Genomic DNA, 19,752 nt, shown 5'->3' with positions numbered 1-19,752 from the left:
GCTAAGATCTAATGGTCAAGAAAGGTACATTTCAAATAGATTGCCTATCCGTCTGCAAGTCTTTCGAACAAATACAAATGGCAGATAGTCAGAGCAGGTGAGATTCCTGTTTAGATCCATCCTATTGAAAAAAATGGAACATTCGTGCAGGATCCATTACTTTCTGTCATTTATATAAATGATTTGGATGTGAATATAGGAGGAATTGTTAGTAAGTTTGCAGATGAGACCAAAATTTGGTGGTGTAGTGGACAGTGAAGAAGGTTATCTCAAAGTTTAACAAGATGTTGATCAGATGAGCCAATGGGCCAAGGAATGCAAGATGGAGTTTAATTTCGATAAATGTGAGGTGTTACATTTTGGTCAGGTAAATCAAGGAAGGACTTATACAGTTAATGGTACAGCCCTGGGGAATGTTGCTGAACAAAGAGATCTAGGGGTGCTGGTGCAAAGCTCCTTGAAGTGGAGTTGCAGATAGACAGGGTGGTGAAGATGGCATTTGGCACACTTGCCCTCATTGGTCAGTGCATTGAGTATAGGAGTCTTGATGTCGTGGTGTGACTGCATAGGACATTGGTGAGGCCACTTTTAGATTAATGCATTCAATTCTGGTCTCCCAGCCATAGGAAAGATGTTGTTAAACTCAAATGGTTCAGAAAAAAATTACAGGGATGTTGCTGGAAATGGAGATTTTGAGCTATAGGAAGAAGCTGAATAGGCTGGAGCTATTTTCCTTGGAGCAGTGGAAGTTGATGGGTGATCTTATTAGACGTTTATAAAATCATGAGTGGCATCAACACAGTGAATAACGAAGATCTTTTCCCCAGGGTATCGAAATCCAAAACTAGAGGGCCTAGGTTTAAGTTGAAACGGGAAGGATTTAAAAGTGACCTGAGGGGCAACTTTCCCATGCAGAGGGTGGTGATTATATGGGACGAACTGCTAGCAGAAGTGATGGGGACAGGTATAATTAAGACATTTAAAAGACATCTGGATGGGTACATGAACAGGAAGCATTTAGAGGGACATGGGCCTAATGCTGGAAAATGGGATTAGATCAGTTTAGAATATCTGGTTGGCATGGATGAATTGGACCAAAGGCTCTGTTTCTGTAATGCATAACTATCTACCATAATACCTGTTACCACAGCAAGTTGAACTCCTTGGGAGATTCTGGCAAGTCTGGACTGCTGATATATATTACATTTTTGTTTTACTTGTTCTTGGGATGCAGGTAACACTGACTGGGTCAGCATTTATTGCCTGTCTCCAACAGAAGGTCATGTGGAGACATCTTCATGAACTGCCTTTGCCTATGTGATATACATGCACACACGCAGAATTGTCAGGAAGGAACTTTCAGGATTTTGACACAGGGATGGTAAAGGAACAAAATTATCTTTCCAAGTCAGGATAGTGAATGATTTGGAAGAGAACTTGAAGGTGGTGGTATTCCCATGTGTCTGCTGCCCTTAGGCTTTTAGAATATAGAGGTGATTGGTTTAGAAGTTTTTGTTTATGGAGCTTTGGTGAGTTATTGCAATGCATTTGATAGATGGTACACACTGCTGCTAGTGTGTGTCGATGGTAGAATCAATGAATGTAGAAGGTGCTGGATGTTGTGCCAGTCAAATGAGCTGCTTTGAACCTGGATGGTGTCAAGCTTCTTAAGAGTTGATCAAATTGCACTTCCAGACAAATTTGAGAGTATTCTGTAACATTCTTGACTTGTGCTTTGTAGGTAATGAACAGACTTTGGAGAGTCAGATGGTGAGTTACATGCTACAGAACTCCCAACTTTGACTGGCGTTTTTAGCCACAATATTTATATAATTGGTCCACTTCAGTTTCTAGTTGATGGTAACCCACAGGAGATTGGTGAAGGATTCAGTGATGATAATGTCATTGAACTTCAAAGGATTGGATTCTGTCTTGTTGGAGATGGTCAGTTATTGGCAATGTTAATGTTATTTGCTGCTTAAGGTTCAAGTAAGAGCTAATTCGTATCAATAGTATGAGGACTATTGCTGATTAGATGATTAGATTAGATTACTTACAGTGTGGAAACAGGCCCTTCGGCCCAACAAGTCCACACCGCCCCGCCGAAGCGCAACCCACCCATACCCCTACATTTACCCCTTACCTAACACTACGGGCAATTTAGTATGGCCAATTCACCTGACCTGCACATCTTTGGACTGTGGGAGGAAACCGGAGCACCCGGAGGAAACCCACGCAGACATGGGGAGAACGTGCAAACTCCACACAGTCAGTCGCCTGAGTTGGGAATTGAACCCGGGTCTCTGGCGCTGTGAGGCAGCAGTGCTAACCACTGTGCCACCGTGCTGCCCACAATTACATTGCATTACATTGCTATCTTATGATACCCCATACCTGCCTTATTTACTGTCACATTATCCTGTTCTATATCACAAACAAAATCTGAAATAACTACCCAAAAAGCTGTGACTGCCTTTTGAAACAAAATGTTTAGTTAACATTCCCCTTCCCTAATGCAAAGCTTAGGTTTCAGCTCTTCAACTGTGAGCCAAAGTACCCTAAGCCAAAAGTTCTTACCATTGATGGTGGTTACCATGGGTCACTAGTATCACCAAGCTCCCACAATCTACTGCTGTATCTACCCTTCCGTCCTTACTGTGTTTATTCAATCAAGAGTTTAGAAATATCATGCATTTGTTAAATCAAGTCGAATGAATAATAGACTGGTTACAGCACATAAGAAGGCTTTTTGGTCTCCTGTATCTGTGCTGGCCCTTTGAAAGAGTAATTCATTCAGTGTCACTTCCCTGCCTGTCACCAAAATCCTGCAAATTTTTCCATTTCAAATAATAATCTCTTTTGAAAGCCTCAATTGACCCTGCCTCCACCACACGTTCAGCAGCGCATTCCAACTGTTCTAACTATTCCCTGCAGGAGAGTTTCCCATACGTCACTTTCGCATCTTTTGCCAGTTACCTTTAATCTGGTCTCAATCCTTTCACCAATGGAAACCGTTTCTCCCAAGGTGCTATGTTTAGCCCTTTGATGTTTTTGAATACCTTTTGCAAATCTCCTCTTGTTCTTCTCTTCAAGGAACATCATCACAACATCCCCAAATTATTTATGGTACTGAAATTCCACATGCCTGGAATCTTGTGAATTATTTTTGTGTCCTTGCTAAAATGTGTTCCAGAGAACTGGACGCAATGAGGCCAGACTAGAGTTTTCATGTGCCTTCCTTGTTTGTGTGCTCTGTGCCAAGTTGCCATTTGTTTTATCAAACCATTTATCTTTCCTGACACTTCAATGACTTGTGCACAAACATACTATGTCTCTTTTGTTTTGCAACCGTTTTAGAATTGATCCTTTTACTCTCCCTCCCCATCCCCCTGTATAACTGAGTCTTCTGCAATGCCATTGACTTGGGTGTGACTGCATTCCCATTGCCTTCATCAACATTGAAAATGGAAAACCAATTAGCAAGGCAGACTTGGGGGACTTCTGCATTGCTTGCTTGGTTCACTTGAACTGCTTGCTGATCACTCATTCACTCTCTGCTTGTACACTCCTAACCTGCAATTTTACTTTTTTTTCCAATTAATACTGATTATTGTGTAGTTTTTGAAAGGCACTTTACCTTCATGGATATTCTCACACAGAATAGATTTCCATTGCAATGTTATTGCAACATTGATGTTATTCTGAGCAAGTTTAATCCGTGCTGTTGTAGCATAGTATTATAATTTCCCTGAGATAACATCCTTCTGACTACCATTTCCAGTCATTTGACAACACTTTCACCTTTAGAATGAAGAACAATACAGCACATGAATTGACCCTTTTGGACCGCCAAGCCTGTGCTGACACATTTTGCTCTTCCATTCAAAACTGTCTTCACTTACAGGATACATTGCCCTCTATCCCTTCCTATTCTTGTATTAATTCAGGTGCTTCTTGAGTGCTGCTATTGTGTCTGAGGCAGGAAGCAATGAGTTCAAGGTATTGACGTTCATCACTCCCCACAAGAGGCAGGAGAGGATCAGTTCAGAATGTATCTCCATCCACACCTCCCCTACTGGTATACATGCAGATTACCATTTTTTTATGCCAGTGCCCTGCTTGCTCAGCTTCACTCCATAAATCATTTTAAATTAGACTCACAGAGTTTGAATTGGGTTTTATATTTAACTCTTAGAATTGCTGATGAAGGTTCTAAGGGCTGGGAAACCTGGAAGTGAAATAGAGGTGGGAGATGCCAGTTTAAGATGTTAAGTTTTACTCTGGCTCCCTTTGTGGGTTAGGGGGAGTAGGAACATTCCAAGATCACCTCTGTTGATTGTGTCCTTCCATTGTGGGCGGCACAGTGGACAGTGGTTAGCACTGCTACCTCACAGCGCCAGAGACCCGGGTTCAATTCCCACCTCAGGCGTTTGAACATTCTCCCAGTATCTGCGCGGGTTTCCTCCGGGTGCTTCGGTTTCCTCCCACAGTCCAAAAATGTGCAGGGTAGGTGAATTGGCCATGCTAAATTGCTCGTAGTGTTAGGTGAAGGGGTAAGTGTAGGGGAATGGGTCTGGGTGGGTTGCGTTTCAGCAGGTCGGTGTGGACTTGTTGGGCCGAAGGGCCTGTTTCCACACTGTAAGTAAACTAATCTAATCATCTCATAATGGTTTGATCTGTTGTTTTCTTCCTCCCAATTACTGAGGATTTCTCCATGTGTCCATGGCTGTGGCATCCTGTTCCTGTGCTCCCTTACACATTGCACATCTCCCAGGAAATATCGGGCCCCAACTCCAGTTGCAGAATTTTGTATATAATCTAGGCTGATACTTCAATAGGACACTGAGAATGTTGCTTTGTCAGAAGCATTATCTTTCAGTCTACAGGATATCATGCATGTGCAACATCCCTTGGCACTTTTGAAAGAGAAGGGAGATCTTCGAGTGTCCTGGCCAACGCTCAACTTACAACTAGTGCTGCCAATGATTAACTGGCCATTCATAGCACTCCTGTATGTGGAATATTACAGTAACCAGAACAGAATAACAAAAATACCCTTAAATAAAGAGATAATTAAGTGATCATAGAGATGTACAGCATGGAAACAGACCCTTCAGTCCAATTTGTCCATGCCGACCAGATACCCCAACCCAATCTAGTCCCACCTGCCAGCACCCGGCCCATATCCCTCCAAACCCTTCGTATTCATATACCCATCCAGATGCCTTTTGAATGTTGCAATTGTACTTGTTTCCATGACTTGCTCTGGCAGCGCATTCCATACACGTACCACCTTCTGTGTGAAAATGTTGCCCCTTAGGTCTCTTGTATATCTTCCCCCCTCACCTTAAAACTATGCCCTCTAGTTCTGGACTCTCTCACCCCAGAGGAATTCTACGTGCTTGCCTGAAGAGTATACTCTCTCATTTAGCAGGAGGTTAAACAGTGACTTCCCAAATTTCACTCCAATCTTAACCCCATTTCTTAACCCCATTCTCCTGCTTTCTCCCCATAACCCTTGATCTCCTTGATACTCAAGAATCTATCTATCTCAGTCTTAAATATACTCAATAAACAGCCCTTCAAGCCTTCTATGGCAGTGATTTCCATAGATTCAACACTCTCTGGTTGAAGATGTTTCTCCTTATCTGTATTCTGCAAGATCTTCCTTTTACTCTAAGTTTGCACACATTTTTTTCAGAGAGGTTATAAAGGCAGTGATTCTGAAAGCCTGGGTTTTACTACTTGAGAATGCTTTAAAGTTTTAAAAAACACTTGTACAATGAAAGGGGAGTGGCCAGTTCTCCCAGCTCAGCTTTTCTCTGATTGGTTTCATTTTAGCACGCACTCTGTTGTGAAACTGCTGGACCCAAACAAACAGGTCCATGCTGATCCTCCCTCTCTCTGACATTTCTCCTGTAAGAAACTGTATTGGATTTTTCCTTTTTTTGCAAAGAGGTATTTATGGGGGTTGTTGCAAGCATTGGAACAGCTTCATTAAGTTAGGATAATCTGTTTGGGTTATTCTACATTCTGTTCTCTTTTCATGAGGTACTTTGGGATCTTGAGCCTCAAAGGCGCTATATAAATGAGGATCTTTCTTCATGAAACTTTCACAAACTTAGAACATAGAACAAAGAACAATACAGCGCAGAACAGGCCCTTCAGCCCTTGATGTTGCGCCGACCCGTGAACTAATCAAAGCCCGTCCCCTACACTATCCCATCATCTTCCATGTGCTTTTCCAAGGATTGTTTACAATCTCCCTAATGTGGCTGAGATAACTACAGTGGCAGGCAGGGCATTCCACATCCTTACCATTCTCTAAGTAAAGAACCTGCCTTTGACATCTGTCTTAAATCTATCTTCCCTCAATTTGTAGCTATGCCCCCTCATATAACCTAACATCGTTATCTGAGGAAAAAGACTTCCACTGTCTACCCTATCTAATCCTCTGATCATCTTGTATGTCTCTATCAAATCCCCTCTTAGCCTTCTTCTTTCCAATGAGAACAGACCCAAGTATGTCAGTATTTCCTCATAAGACCTTCCCTCCAGGTAAAGACCTTACATCCTGGTAAATCTTCTCTGTACCTTTTCCAATGCTTCCACATCCTTCCTGTAATGGGGTGACCAGAACTGTACACAATGTTGTGGTTCTGTTCGCCGAGCTGGAAGTTTTTGTTGCAAACGTTTCGTCCCCTGGCTAGGCGACATCATCAGTGCTTGGGAGCCTCCTGCGAAGCGCTTCTTTGATGTTTCCTCCGGTGTTTATAGTGATCTGTCCCTGCTGCTTCCGGTTGTCAGTTTCAGCTGTCCGCTGTAGTGGTTGGTATATTGGGTCCAGGTCGATGTGTTTGTTGATGGAGTTTGTAGATGAATGCCATGCCTCTAGGAATTCCCTGGCTGTTCTCTGTCTGGCTTGCCCTATGATAGTAGTGTTGTCTCAGTCGAATTCATGTTGCTTGTTGTCTGCGTGTGTGGCTACTAGAGGTAGTTGGTCGTGTTGTTTCGTGGCTAGTTGATGTTCATGTATGCGGATTGTTAGCTGTCTTCCTGCTTGTCCTATATAGTGTTTTGTGCAGTCCTTGCATGGTATTTTGTACACTACATTAGTTTTGCTCATGTTGGGTATCGGGTCCTTTGTTCTAGTGAGTTGTTGTCTGAGCGTGGCTGTTGGTTTGTGTGCCGTTATGAGTCCTAGGGGTCGCAGTAGTCTGGCTGTCAGTTCTGAGATGCTCCTGATGTATGGTAGTCCTTTTGGTTGTGGTATGTCCTCGTTCCGTGGTCTCGGAATTCGACTGGGACAACACTACTATCATAGGGCAAGCCAGACAGAGAACAGCCAGGGAATTCCTAGAGGCATGGCATTCATCCACAAACTCCATCAACAAACACATCGACCTGGACCCAATATACCAACCACTACAGCGGACAGCTGAAACTGACAACCGGAAGCGGTAGGGACAGACCACTATAAACACCGGAGGAAACATCAAAGAAGCGCTTCGCAGGAGGCTCCCAAGCACTGATGATGTCGCCTAGCCAGGGGACGAAACGTTTGCAACAAAAACTTCCAGCTCGGCGAACAGAACCACAACAACAAGCACCCGAGCTACAAATCTTCGCATAAACTTTGAACTCTACACAATATTCCAAGTGTGGCCGCACTAGCGTTTTGTATAGTTGCAGCATGATATTGCGGCTCTGGAACTCAATCCCTCTATCAATAAAATCTAACACACCGTATGCCTTCTTAACAGCAGTATCAACCTGGGTGGCGACTTTCAGGGATCTATGTACATGGACTCCAAGATCCCTCAGCACATCCACACTATCAAGAATCTTTCCATTGAACCAGTACTCTGCCTTCCTGTTATTCTTCCCAAAGTGCATCATCTCACATTTAGTTGCATTGAACTCCATTTGCCACCTCTCAGCCCAATTCTGCAGCTTATCCAAGTCTCCCTGCAACCTGCAACATTCTTCCACACTGCCCACTACTCTACCAACTTTAGTGTCATCTACAAACTTACTAACCCATCCACCAATGCCTGCGTCTAAGACATTTATAAAAATGACAAACAACAGTGGTCCCAAAACAGATCCTTGTGGCACACCACAGGTAACCAGGCTGAACATTTTCCGTCAATGACCACTCGTTGCCTTCTTACAGAAAGCCAGTTTCTAATCCAAACTGTTAAATCACCCTCAATCCCTGTCCTCTGCATTTTCTTCAATAGCCTACCGTGTGGAACCTTATCAACTGCCCTACCCTCGTCCACATACTTGGTCACCTTCTCAAAAAACTCAATGAGGTTTGTGAGACATGACCTGCCCTTGACGAAACCATGTTGACTATCTGCAATCAAATTGTTGCTTGCTAGATGATTATAAATCCTATGACTTATAATCCTTTCCAAAACTTTTCCTACAACAGATGTAAGGCTCCCACATTCATATCAAATAGGCTTTGTGTTATTCCATATCAGAGGTGATATAATGTTTTATCTGTGATTGATGGTGCATATTTGGTAAACTAGATCAGACACACCTAATATCTTTTTCCTTTTTCAAAGATGGTCTACCTCGTCCTGTTATCCTTTGGCATGATTCCTTGTCAATCGCCAGTAATGATATCCAGTCAACAGTCAAATTGAATTGGATGTCTTATCAGCAATCACTAAAATGGAAGTGTTGGGTTCATGGTAAAGTACCTAAACCAGCCTGGAGTTGTACTGATATTCATCACTATGAATGGTGCAAACTAGCTCTTTTTGATTTTCTACTGCAGGTAAGGAACAATTTGACAGTATATCTGTATATTTGTAATTTCATGCAGGCCTCTTCCAAAATAGACAAAAAATAATTTAAAAATATTTCACACCTGTTGGTGATACTTTGTCCAATGTATCAACTTCTTCCTACAGTTACGTTGATACTTTGTTAAATATATATTTTGTAAACATTTTATTGTATAAAATGAGGAATATTAATGACAGAATTGAAGAGGTTGGTTTCTTGGGTCTTTAGATTTTGCAGGAGAAAGTGAGGACTGCAGATGCTGGAGATCAGAGCTGAAAATGTGTTGCTGGAAAAGCGCAGCAGGTCAGGCAGCATCCTGAAGAAGGGCTTATGCCCGAAACGTCGATTCTCCTGTTCCCTGGATGCTGCCTGACCTGCTGCGCTTTTCCAGCAACACATTTTCAGCTCTTTAGATTTTGCAGTTGGTTCTTCCTGTCTTGTGTTGTAACTGTGATAGAACACCAGTTGGTCTCCAAGAGAAGAAGTTATTTTTAAACGGATATGATGCTTTTCTGGGAGTTGAGTCGGGTGTTTTAGACCAACACAATGGAGTGAAGATTTCCCTCTGCATTAAATATAACAAATCATAAAATCTGCAGGAGTTCTCCTATGAGCTTCAACAACAATTCATTATAACTTCAATTGGAAAGCAAATAAAACTCAGAGAAACAGGCATTGACCATTTTTCTAGTGTTTTGCCAAAGAATGTGATTGGGGAACCTGTGGGGAAAGTTCTACACATTTATGGCAGCCCTCTCAATGCAACTTAATTCTTAGTTAAATATTCCTTTTTTCCAATTTCCCTGAATAAAATGGCAAACATTTAGCCATTGTATGCCACATTCACCAGGAATAGGGATCAGTGTTTCCAATAATATTTTGTATCTTTACAATGAAGAGGAAGAACTTAAATCCATTAGCTTAGATGGATACAAAATTTGATCCTGTTGGCATAAAAGACTGCGGATTGACTTATTGGCTCACTGAATGTAACAAAATGTGTTGTTTCCAAAGACAATCTTAGTCACCAGCAGGAGAACCAGCAAAAACTCTTTGGAGCAGCCACTGTGAAGGCCTGCTGGAATGAAATACATCAGTGACCAACATCAGGTATTCCCAGAGTGGTGCTGGAAAAGCACAGCCGGCCAGGCAGCATTCGAGGAGCAGGAGAATCGACATTTCAGGCATAAGTCCTTCATCCTGACAAAGGGCTGACACCTGAAACATCTATTCTGCTGCTCCTTGGATGCTGCCTGACTGGCTGTGCTTTTCCAGCACCACGCTCTTCAGCTCTGATCGAATGGTGGAACAGGCTGAAAGGACCGAGTGGTCCATTCTTGTTCCTTATTTGTACATTCTCAATCATCTCTACCAACTTTGTAAATTTGTATGCATACGTCCCCAGATCTCCGATCCTGCAAACACTTTAGAATTATGCTGCTTGTTTTATATTGTTCTGTTCTTCCTTCCCAGCAAAGTTTGTCATTTCACACTTCTCTGTTGTCAATTTCATCTACCTCTGGTCTGCCAACTATATTTTTTTTGTACAAGCATAACTTTTTCAACTCCATTCATTCCACCCTGATTTGGTATATATCTTCATTATATGTGAATGATTACCCTTATCACTAGCATACAAAATGCTATCACAAAAACGGCGAAGTAAGAGTTTGGTCTTGAGAGCTCTTGTGATGCTGTGGTGCTATCCTTATGTCTAGGCCAGAAGATCTGAGTTCAAGTCCCTCCTGCCACAAAGTTGTGTCATAACAGGTTGATTAAAAACATTGAAGGTTGTTGGGCTCTAGGTTTCCTACAGGTTGAGTTTCTGTTTTGTGCATTCCCATATGAGAAAGCCATGGGGTTAGTCTGGACATCAGGTGATAACATAAAATAGACTATATGTATGTTCAGTCCTCCATTACATACTGTACCTAATTTCTACTTATATAGATTTCAGATCTGAAGTAAAATCAGGAGAGATTAATTTGGTTAGCCATTATATATTGTTCAATTTACATAATATTATTCCACTTAATAGCAGTGAACTCTCTCAGTATTACGATAGAGAAAGGATCAAAGACCAGGTAAATCTGAATACCTAATTGTTGGCTCAGCAACACAATTAGAGAACCAATGAGTTAGTACATTAATCTTGCGTCTTTTAGACTGAAATCTCAATTATAACTACAGCTCAGTATTTCAGAGGTGAGTTATTACATCAGTTCAAAACTCATCCATTTCAACAATGAAGAGGACTGGGATATTTTAACTCCTGAGCTTCATTTAAATGCTGCCCACTCACTTCCTACCCATTTGGGTCAGCAGTAACATTCACATAGCCAAGGGGCTATTTCCTCACACCAGTTAAGTGGTTTTATCAGTTACTGGGGCGCCCTGTGTGGGTCCATGTGATTGAGTGGCAGTGCATAGTAGATCCTGACAGGAAGAGACTTGAAATTTCCTGAGATTTCATTTGTGTTCCTGTGTGGCTTAGAGGAAACATCTTTTTCTTTTGGCCTCCTGAAGAATATAAAAATAATGTTTTCTTTGATCTTTTTCTGACTTTGAACTCCCGCTTCACTGCATTAACTTGGCAGCAGGTCCACTTCACTTTCCACTCGAACTCCTTGTAACAATTGCAGTTCAGTCCTAATTGGATCTCAACGTCTTAATGTTAAGGAGCCCCCAGCTAGCTTTAATAATTTGTCATTGCCCTGGCTTCGTGGAACTGGTTAAAATATGACAGGTTATTCAGGACAGGTAAGTTATCTGGCTCATTTTAACTGCCTGGAACAGATCGGTTAAAATCATCCTGAGACATGTAATATCACTGGATGAGTAATCCAGAAGCCAAAGGTGTCACGGTCTGAAAGGGTGAAATTTGAGGAGTGTTTTAAGTATCATTCTTTATGAAAGGACCTGTCAACAGAACAGCTTAGAACCTTGAAGTAAAACTTCACATCATATCAATAACTCTATATCAATAAGTGTTGTTTTTTCCTCTATCACACTAGACCCAGCACACCCTGTAAATCCTTATACAGATGGAGATGATGCCGTCAAATCTTCCCCATGGTGAGGTGCAGACTTGGTTTATCTGCATCTACAATGCAGACTAATATTCTGGTGACACTTGCTGGTCTAACAAGAAATAGACTCCTGTACTGAACAAGAATTTTATTGCAGCGACTAGTTACAGGGAATATTTATATGATAGACATTGTTATAGAGTCTATGAGAATTACCTGGATGTCAAGTTTTATTTCAAAGTTCTGTTCTGCGGACAAGAGTTCAAATCCCACCGTGGCAGCTGGTGGAATTTAAATTCAATTAATAAATCTGAAATATAAAACTTGCCTCAATAATGGTGACTGTGGCAACTATGATTGGTTATTGTATAAATCCATTTGCTTCACCAGTGTCCATTTGGGAAAGAAATCTTCTGTCCTTGCTTGTTCAGGTCTGTGTGTGACTCCAGACCCACAGCAATGCAATTAACTATTAACTGAACATGAAAACCAAATTGAAAAGCAAGCCATTTAGTTTAAGAGCAATTCGGGATGAGCAACAAATGTTGAACTTTCCAGAGATGCCTCTTGAAATCTTATAAAGAATAAAAACAAAAACAGAAGATTTAAAGTCCCATAAGTTAATGTGATGGATACCGACTGAAATGTCTGGACCTTGTATTGGCAGATGGCATAGTGTGATTACAGGGGGATGGAAAATAGGATAAAAATGATTAAAACTGTGGAGTGAATTTTTTAAATAAACCATTTAGAGTCATGCAGCATGGAAACAGACCATTCGGCCCAACTCATCCATGCCGACCTGGTTTTCCCAAACTAAACTAATCCTATTTGCCTGCTTTGGCACATATCCCTCTCAATCTTTCCTATTCATATACCTGTCCAAATGTCTTTTAAATCATGTAACTGTATCCTGTATCTATCACTTCCTCTGACAATTCATTCCACATATGAGCCATCCTCTGTGTGAAAATGTTACCCCTCATTGTCAGTTTTAAATCTTTCCCCTCTCACCTTAAAATTATGCCCTCTAGTTTTCAACTGCTCTACTGTGGGGAAAAGAACTTGACTATTCACCTTATCCATGCCCTTCATGATTTTATAAATCACAATAAGGTCACACCTCAACCTCCTACACTCCAGTGATAAATATCCCAACCTATCCAGCCTCTCCTTATAACTCAAACCCTCCAGTCCCAGCAACATTCTTGTAAATTTGTTCTGCATCTCTCTAATTTAATAATATCCTTCCTGTAGCAGGGTGACCAGAAATGAACACAGTACTCCAAGTATGATCTTACCAATGTCCTGTACATCCGCAATATGATGTCCCAATTCCTATACTCAGTGTTCTGACCAACGAAGGCAAATGTGCCAAATGCCTTCTTCACCATTTGTGTACCTGTGACGCCACTTTGAAGGAAGTCTGCACCTGAGCCCTGAGGTCTCTCTGTTCAACAAGAGTCCCCAGGGCCCGACCACTAGCTGTATAAGCCCTGCCCTTGTTTAGGTTACCAAGATGCAACATGTTGTATTTAACTTGCATTCATCTGCACTCCTTGCCCCTTTCTGCACTAACTAGTATTTCCCTGTAACAGAGGAATGTCAGTTATTTGACATCTTGTACTTCAGCAACAATGGTTTCATGGCTGTTTCAAAGATATCCAGACTGAAATGTCTGTGGAAAAGACGTAATAACTGGCACTTCCAACATTTCAGGGGCTCTGCATTTTTTCTTTTCAAAGCCAAGAATCTAAACAGTCTTTTTGTATTTGCTTTAAAGTCTTTTCTCTGAGCTTTTACAAAACTATTTTCTGAGGAGACAGAATCTGAAATTAAATTAAATGAAAAGCAGAGTGGTGATACTCCTTTGTGCACTTTTGAGTGAAATGTCAATGATTTCTTGGATAGATAACAGTTAGTTAGTCATTTCCTTTCCCAGTTCTTTCCTGCGTAATTCATGTATGAAACAACTAGCTTTCAACTTTTTTTTTGGAATAGAAATTATTTAATTCCCAAGTAAATCTCACATTGAATGAAATCTTGTGGCAGTGCCAGCAATGCTGGTATACCAGTCAGTTTCTTATATATACATGTTCTGAAAGATTAACAGAGGAGTTGCAACAGTGGAAAAAATGTTCCCGGATAGGAAATGTGACAATGGGAATGACAGGAAGAAGAGTACATAAAAGCAACTGAAATTAAAAGGCTAAGTGTCCAAAACAATTATTTTAGTTCATGTAGATGCCTAGCAAACTCAGAAAACCATTATAATGTTTAATTCTTCAACATGAGCTACTGAAAAATGCATTCAGCTGATGTGTTTTGACCTGTTAGAGATCTGGAAGCTCCACAACAGATGCACACCCTCTATACCATTGAAAAGAGCATGTTTTTTTTTACATGTAAGCACTAAGTAATGCTTCTGGAAACTGTTGGTTTAAGAGTTACCCCTTTTGCCAATTGATGGCATGGGGAGCAGTATGGTGGCTCAGTGATTACCACTTCTGCCTCACAGCAGCAAGGAGCAACATTCAATTCCACCCTTGTTCGACTGTCTGTGGCGTTCTCCCTGTGTCTGCGTGGGTTTCCTCCGGGTGCTCCGATTTCCTCCCACAGTCCAAAGATGTGCAGGTCAGGTGAATTGGTCATGCTAACTTGTCCCATAGTGTCCATGATGTGCAAGCTAGATGGATTAGCCCTGGGAAATGCAGGTTTTCAGGGATAAGGTAGGGGTTGGGTCTGACTGGAATGCTCTTTGGAGGCTCGGTGTGGACTTGATGAATCGATGACCTGCTTCCACACTGTCGGGATTCTGTTCTAAGACAGGCCTCTGGTGGTGGTACTTGTGCAGTAGTTTCTGGTTTGAGACTATGGCCTTGACTACCAAGGTCAGATGACAGTAACTGTAATTATTATTGCACCTCATCAGGAATTGCCGCATCCCTGCAGGGACAAGTAGATTTAGTATTTCAGGCCATTGATTTTTCATCAGAACAAAAAGAAGTCAAGAAATGCAAAGGTTTTAACCAAGTACAGAGACCTACAAATCTCTTTTCAATTTTTCTAAATTATTATTAGAGATCACTCTGACCATCTATGATTTCCAAAAATTGGTAAGATCCTCTCCTATTTTATTTTCAGTCATATTAAGACATATTATTGAGACATTTACTTTAAGTATAAAAATTCAAACTAAGGTTAAATGAGTTCCTGAGCTCCCTGATAACCACATGAAGATCATTTCACACCAAACCCTGAAAGTGTAGGTTTTGGCACCAGTTCCACTCATACATTTATTATGGTCTGGATTTAAGACTAATTCCTCCAGCATAGATGAGGACCTTGTGATACCATACTCCACAGGAATTGCCCAGGAAATTGAAGATTCCACTAGGCAAGTTCTTGATGTCTGAAACCTTCCAAAGTGTCCAATTAAACTAGAGACTTTGATGATAATGAAATTAAGTAAATTAGTTTCCCAGGAAAAACAAGACTATTAAGTGCAACTATTGAGCAACTATTGAACAGACATTATTGTTACCTCACATACCCACAACAAAACCTCCCTTTGATCCTTTACAGGCCCCAGACACTGAACTGGCATCACTGTTCCTGGGACTCGAGCCCTCTTTCACCCCTGCCAGACTCAACTATCTCTCCACTGGAGTCGACTGACACCACCTTTCCCTTGGCAGACCTGACTTGACAACTCCATCATACTCTGACCCAAAACCTAACTGCCAAACCTGATCCAAAAATAACGCGCCCCACCCCCCATCCCTAACTGCCAACCTACCAAAACATTGTATCACTTCCCTCACCTCCCTGCACCCTGGTCCCCTACCCATTTGACATCCTAATCCCTTCTCAGTTAGCATTCTATCCAGCTAGCACCCTATTTATCCCAGTACCCTACTCATCTGGCTTGCTATCTCTGGCAACCTGCTTACCTGGCACGCTGCCCCCTTACCCATCTGGGACTCTACCCTCCCAGCACCCCAATATCACGCTTACTTTATATCCTTATCATTTGATAATATCTGTCAAAGTGGGTGTCAGGATTTGTTAATTTCAGAATATGGCAACTGACTGCTGTGGTAAGGAGACATGACTTGCCTTCCTCCAACAGTTCTGTGTCATGAAAGAACTGTCAGACTGGCTGCACATTTCTGAGGGAGGTCCGATCACAATCCACTCTCAGAAAAGCCCCTTCTTTCATTAAAAAAAAGATGAATAGCAATATGCATGAGATTGCAGTTCCTTGGAGAATTTGACCTAATGTATAAACAGGAAAGCCTGTTTCAATGTGCACAATCTACCCAATAGTGTTGGTACAATAAGTACTGCACATCAAAGTACCTACAATGTTTCCTTCTATGTCAAAAATAAGCAGAGTGCCAATCTCTGACAGTGCATTTGGCATCAATTGAATGTTTGTAAATTGCAAAGAAATTTTGATTGTAAGAGAAATAACATTCTAGTTTTCAGCAGAAAATTTAATTTAAATGTTTTCGAAAATGTCTCAAATTTAGTATTACAAAATGAATTAAAGAAAGATTAGGTCAACTTCTTAATCCTATGAATGGCATTTTCATTAAAACAGAAACACATGCAAAATTAACTACCCAAAGTCTATTTAAATCTTTAAAAAGCACCTGAATCAAACTTTCATGGTCTGAAATCAATAATTTCAAATGTATTTTTACTGATAGGAACTGTAGACAAATAAGCAGGTAATAAGTTGGAGAAAGAAGCACCAGAATTCAGACTATTAATAGATATTTTATTTGTCAAATATGGAATGAATACTGTTGAGTATGCACAGTATTGAGGTAATCATAAGACAGCTAAATTTCTTCTCAAGTACAATTTCAAAATCAAAGACAACTTATTTACTTGGAATGATTACTGTGTGGCCTAATTATGTATAGACTTATAATATTCTGTACCTCGTTCTGTGTTTGTCAATTGATATTGAAATCTAAATAATTAATTGATTGTAGTTTCAATATCATTGTAGAGACTTTGTTCTTTCAGGTTTATAATCGCCTTGACAGAAATTGCTGTGGATTCAGACCCAGAAAAGAGGATACTTGTGTTCGAAATGGCTGGAACGTGAACTGTGACAATCAGGACAACATCAATTTAGTTCATATCATATCCAGAGAAGATGATCATCGGCATTTAGTATTCATAGACAATAAAGGCTACTTTGACAGAAATGAAGATAATTTAAATTTTAAAGTTTTAGAAGGAATAACTGAGTGAGTATGATATTTGTGATGAGAATAATCAGCATGGTGGTGTCTAATTTCTGCAGTGCATCTCGTAGATAATGCATTAGTGCTGCTACTGAGCGTCAGTGGTGGAGTGAGTTCATTGGTTCTTCTTCATCATGTGTTAACCTTGACTGAAATTGATACAGGCTTTTCATTCATAGAGTCATTGAGCTGTACAGCTTGGAAACAGATCCTTCGGTCCGACTCGTCCCTGCCAACCTGATATCCTAAATTAATCTAGTCCCATTTGCCAGCATATGGCACATATCCCTCTAAACCCTGCCTATTCATATTCCCATCTAGATGCTTTTTAAATGTTGCAATTGTACTCGCCTCGACTACTTCCTTTGGCAGCTCATTCTATACATGCACCACCCTCTGTGTGAAAAAGTTGCCCATTAGGTCTCTTTTAAATCTCTATAAGGTCACCCCTCAGGGACAATAGCCCTAGCCTATTCAGCCTCTCCCTGTAGCTCAAATCCTCCAACCCTGGCAACATCCTTATAAATCTTTTCTGAACACTTTCAAGTTTCACAACATCCTTCCTATAGCAGGGAGACCAGAATTGAACACAGTATTCCAAAAGTGGTCTAAGCAATGTCCTGCGCAGCTGCTACATGACCTCCCAACTCCTATAACTCAATACACTGATCAATAAAGGAAAGCATACCAAATGCCTTCTTCACTATTCTATCTATCTGCGACTCCACTTTCAAGGAACTATGACTCCAAAGTGTTTTTATGCATTAAGTGTATAAGTCCTGCCCTGATTTGCTTTTCCAAAATACAGCACCTCACACTTATCAAAATTATACTTCATCGGCCACTCCACAGCCCATTGGCCCCATCTGATCAAGGTGCAGTTGTATTCTGAGGTAACCTTCTTCGCTGTCCACTACACCTCCAATTTTGGTGTCATCTGCAAACTTACTACCTATATCTCAGATGTTCACATCCAAATCACTTATATAGATGATGGAAAGCAGATTCATAGGAGACCTTGCTGCCATGATTGCCTGATGAATATCCTCACACTTGGATTTCAACAGGAATCACATGATAGCAGACAAATGGGTCTGACAAATGCCCGACTTTCATATCCTTACAAGCACAGATTGCTGAATGCAATTGTGCCTTGTACTGAGCTGGTTGAGAATAGGTCCCTTGTTCTGGATATGTCAGAACATATGAGTTTTCCTGTCATATAAACTATTGCCAAAAGTGAAATCTCAACATTGATAAATGCAGCGAAGCTCTTCTGGAACTTATTTTGACACAGTGAATAATATGAAATGTTAATATTGACATAGGGAAAAGAGAAACAAAGTATTTTCATTTGATAAAAGCAATTTTTCTCATCAAAATCCCTCACCAATAATTTTTGGAGCCATTTTAAATTATTTTAAATCAATACTATTGCTATATTCTGAGGGCAGAATCTTCCCAGGCCCTGAACAATGTGGTCTATGGTAAAGAATTTTGGGAAATTGTCAGGTGAGATGCGGTGAGATGTCAGACGAGGCCATACTCATTGTCAAGACGCAAAAGTTGCATTTTCTAACTAAATCCTAAATGTGGAGATGACATTTACAATATTGCTCAACGTGACCCTCACTGCTACCTAATCTCACCTCATTCGTTTGCAGGCTGCAATTTTTCTATGAGCTGGATAGAAACCGAACACTGAGATTTCTGAGTGGTATCTGACAACTCCAGCTTGCCACTAGCTCCTGTCAATCCCCCAGGGCACACTTCATGGGCAGTGGATATGCCACCACCCATCTCAGCCTCTTTCTGACCCACTGTGGGCCACTTGCACCTGCAATGATACAAAAGGAGGGATTCAGTGAGATGTAGGTTGCTGGGGAAATGATAGCTGAAGATGGAAAAGTGTCCTGGTGAGTGAGCAGAAGGCACAAAGGCCATGAAGGGTTAACAGTATGGGGGATTTGGTAAGTGAGTGAGGGAGGGAAGGTATTGATGCAATAATGAGAGTAGAGCAATGAGCCTTGGCAAGAGGTGGATGCAGTAGCAGAGAAACAGTATGAGATAGCAGAGAGAAACAGTGCCATCCACCCTGGCAGATCAGAGAAAGCCAGTGACATTCAACTTCATTGCTACACATTCCTCTGGATAGTTGAGATCCCACTGATCCAGCTGGCAACCTTGAATCAGGTTGGCATGGTCTGATCATGGTGTCCTCTGCTGGTTCTGGCAGAGGACAATGATCCTCTTTTGTACCACTTCATCCACTGAGACCTCCAGACATCTGCTTGCAATTGTTTGGCTTCAATTTCCTTTTATTTGTATGTCTGGGGCAAATATTGTGTACTTTGTCAGTCAACGCCTAATATTGGCAATGACTATTTATAGTGGTCCTGGCACCAGGAATCCCGGAATATCCTGGCAGTGGTGAGTACTTGCAGTGAGTGGAAGAAGCAGATAACCATCAGAACACCACAGAGGCATGGTAGTTAATGAGACAGTTGCTTGAGAAAACTTGCTAGGCCTCATGGAGAGAAATCCATCATAAAACTCAATGAAAATGACACAACCAAAATATGAGAAAATTCAATCGTGAAAGTTTTTTTGAGCAAATAATACTTTTATTCAAATGGTTGAATTCAAAACTTAGG

General features: G+C 41.1%; 1 protein-coding gene across 1 annotated transcript in view; it reads left to right on the top strand.

The window, feature by feature from the left end:
* gask1b (golgi associated kinase 1B) overlaps window positions 1–19,752 on the top strand; it is a 47,987-nt gene that overhangs the window by 14,409 nt on the left and 13,826 nt on the right. Inside the window, exons 2-3 of the mRNA XM_043674001.2 lie at window positions 8,580–8,794; window positions 16,875–17,101. Of these exons, the coding sequence (XP_043529936.1) occupies window positions 8,580–8,794; window positions 16,875–17,101 (442 nt within the window). The remainder of the gene's footprint in view (window positions 1–8,579; window positions 8,795–16,874; window positions 17,102–19,752) is intronic.

Source organism: Chiloscyllium plagiosum, unplaced genomic scaffold, assembly GCF_037043375.1.
Source record: "Chiloscyllium plagiosum isolate Xiang-an unplaced genomic scaffold, Cpla_swu_hap1 HiC_scaffold_36, whole genome shotgun sequence".
Lineage (NCBI taxonomy): Eukaryota > Metazoa > Chordata > Chondrichthyes > Orectolobiformes > Hemiscylliidae > Chiloscyllium > Chiloscyllium plagiosum.
Note: the sequence above shows the minus strand (reverse complement) of the source record. Positions and strands in the feature narration are given on the sequence as shown.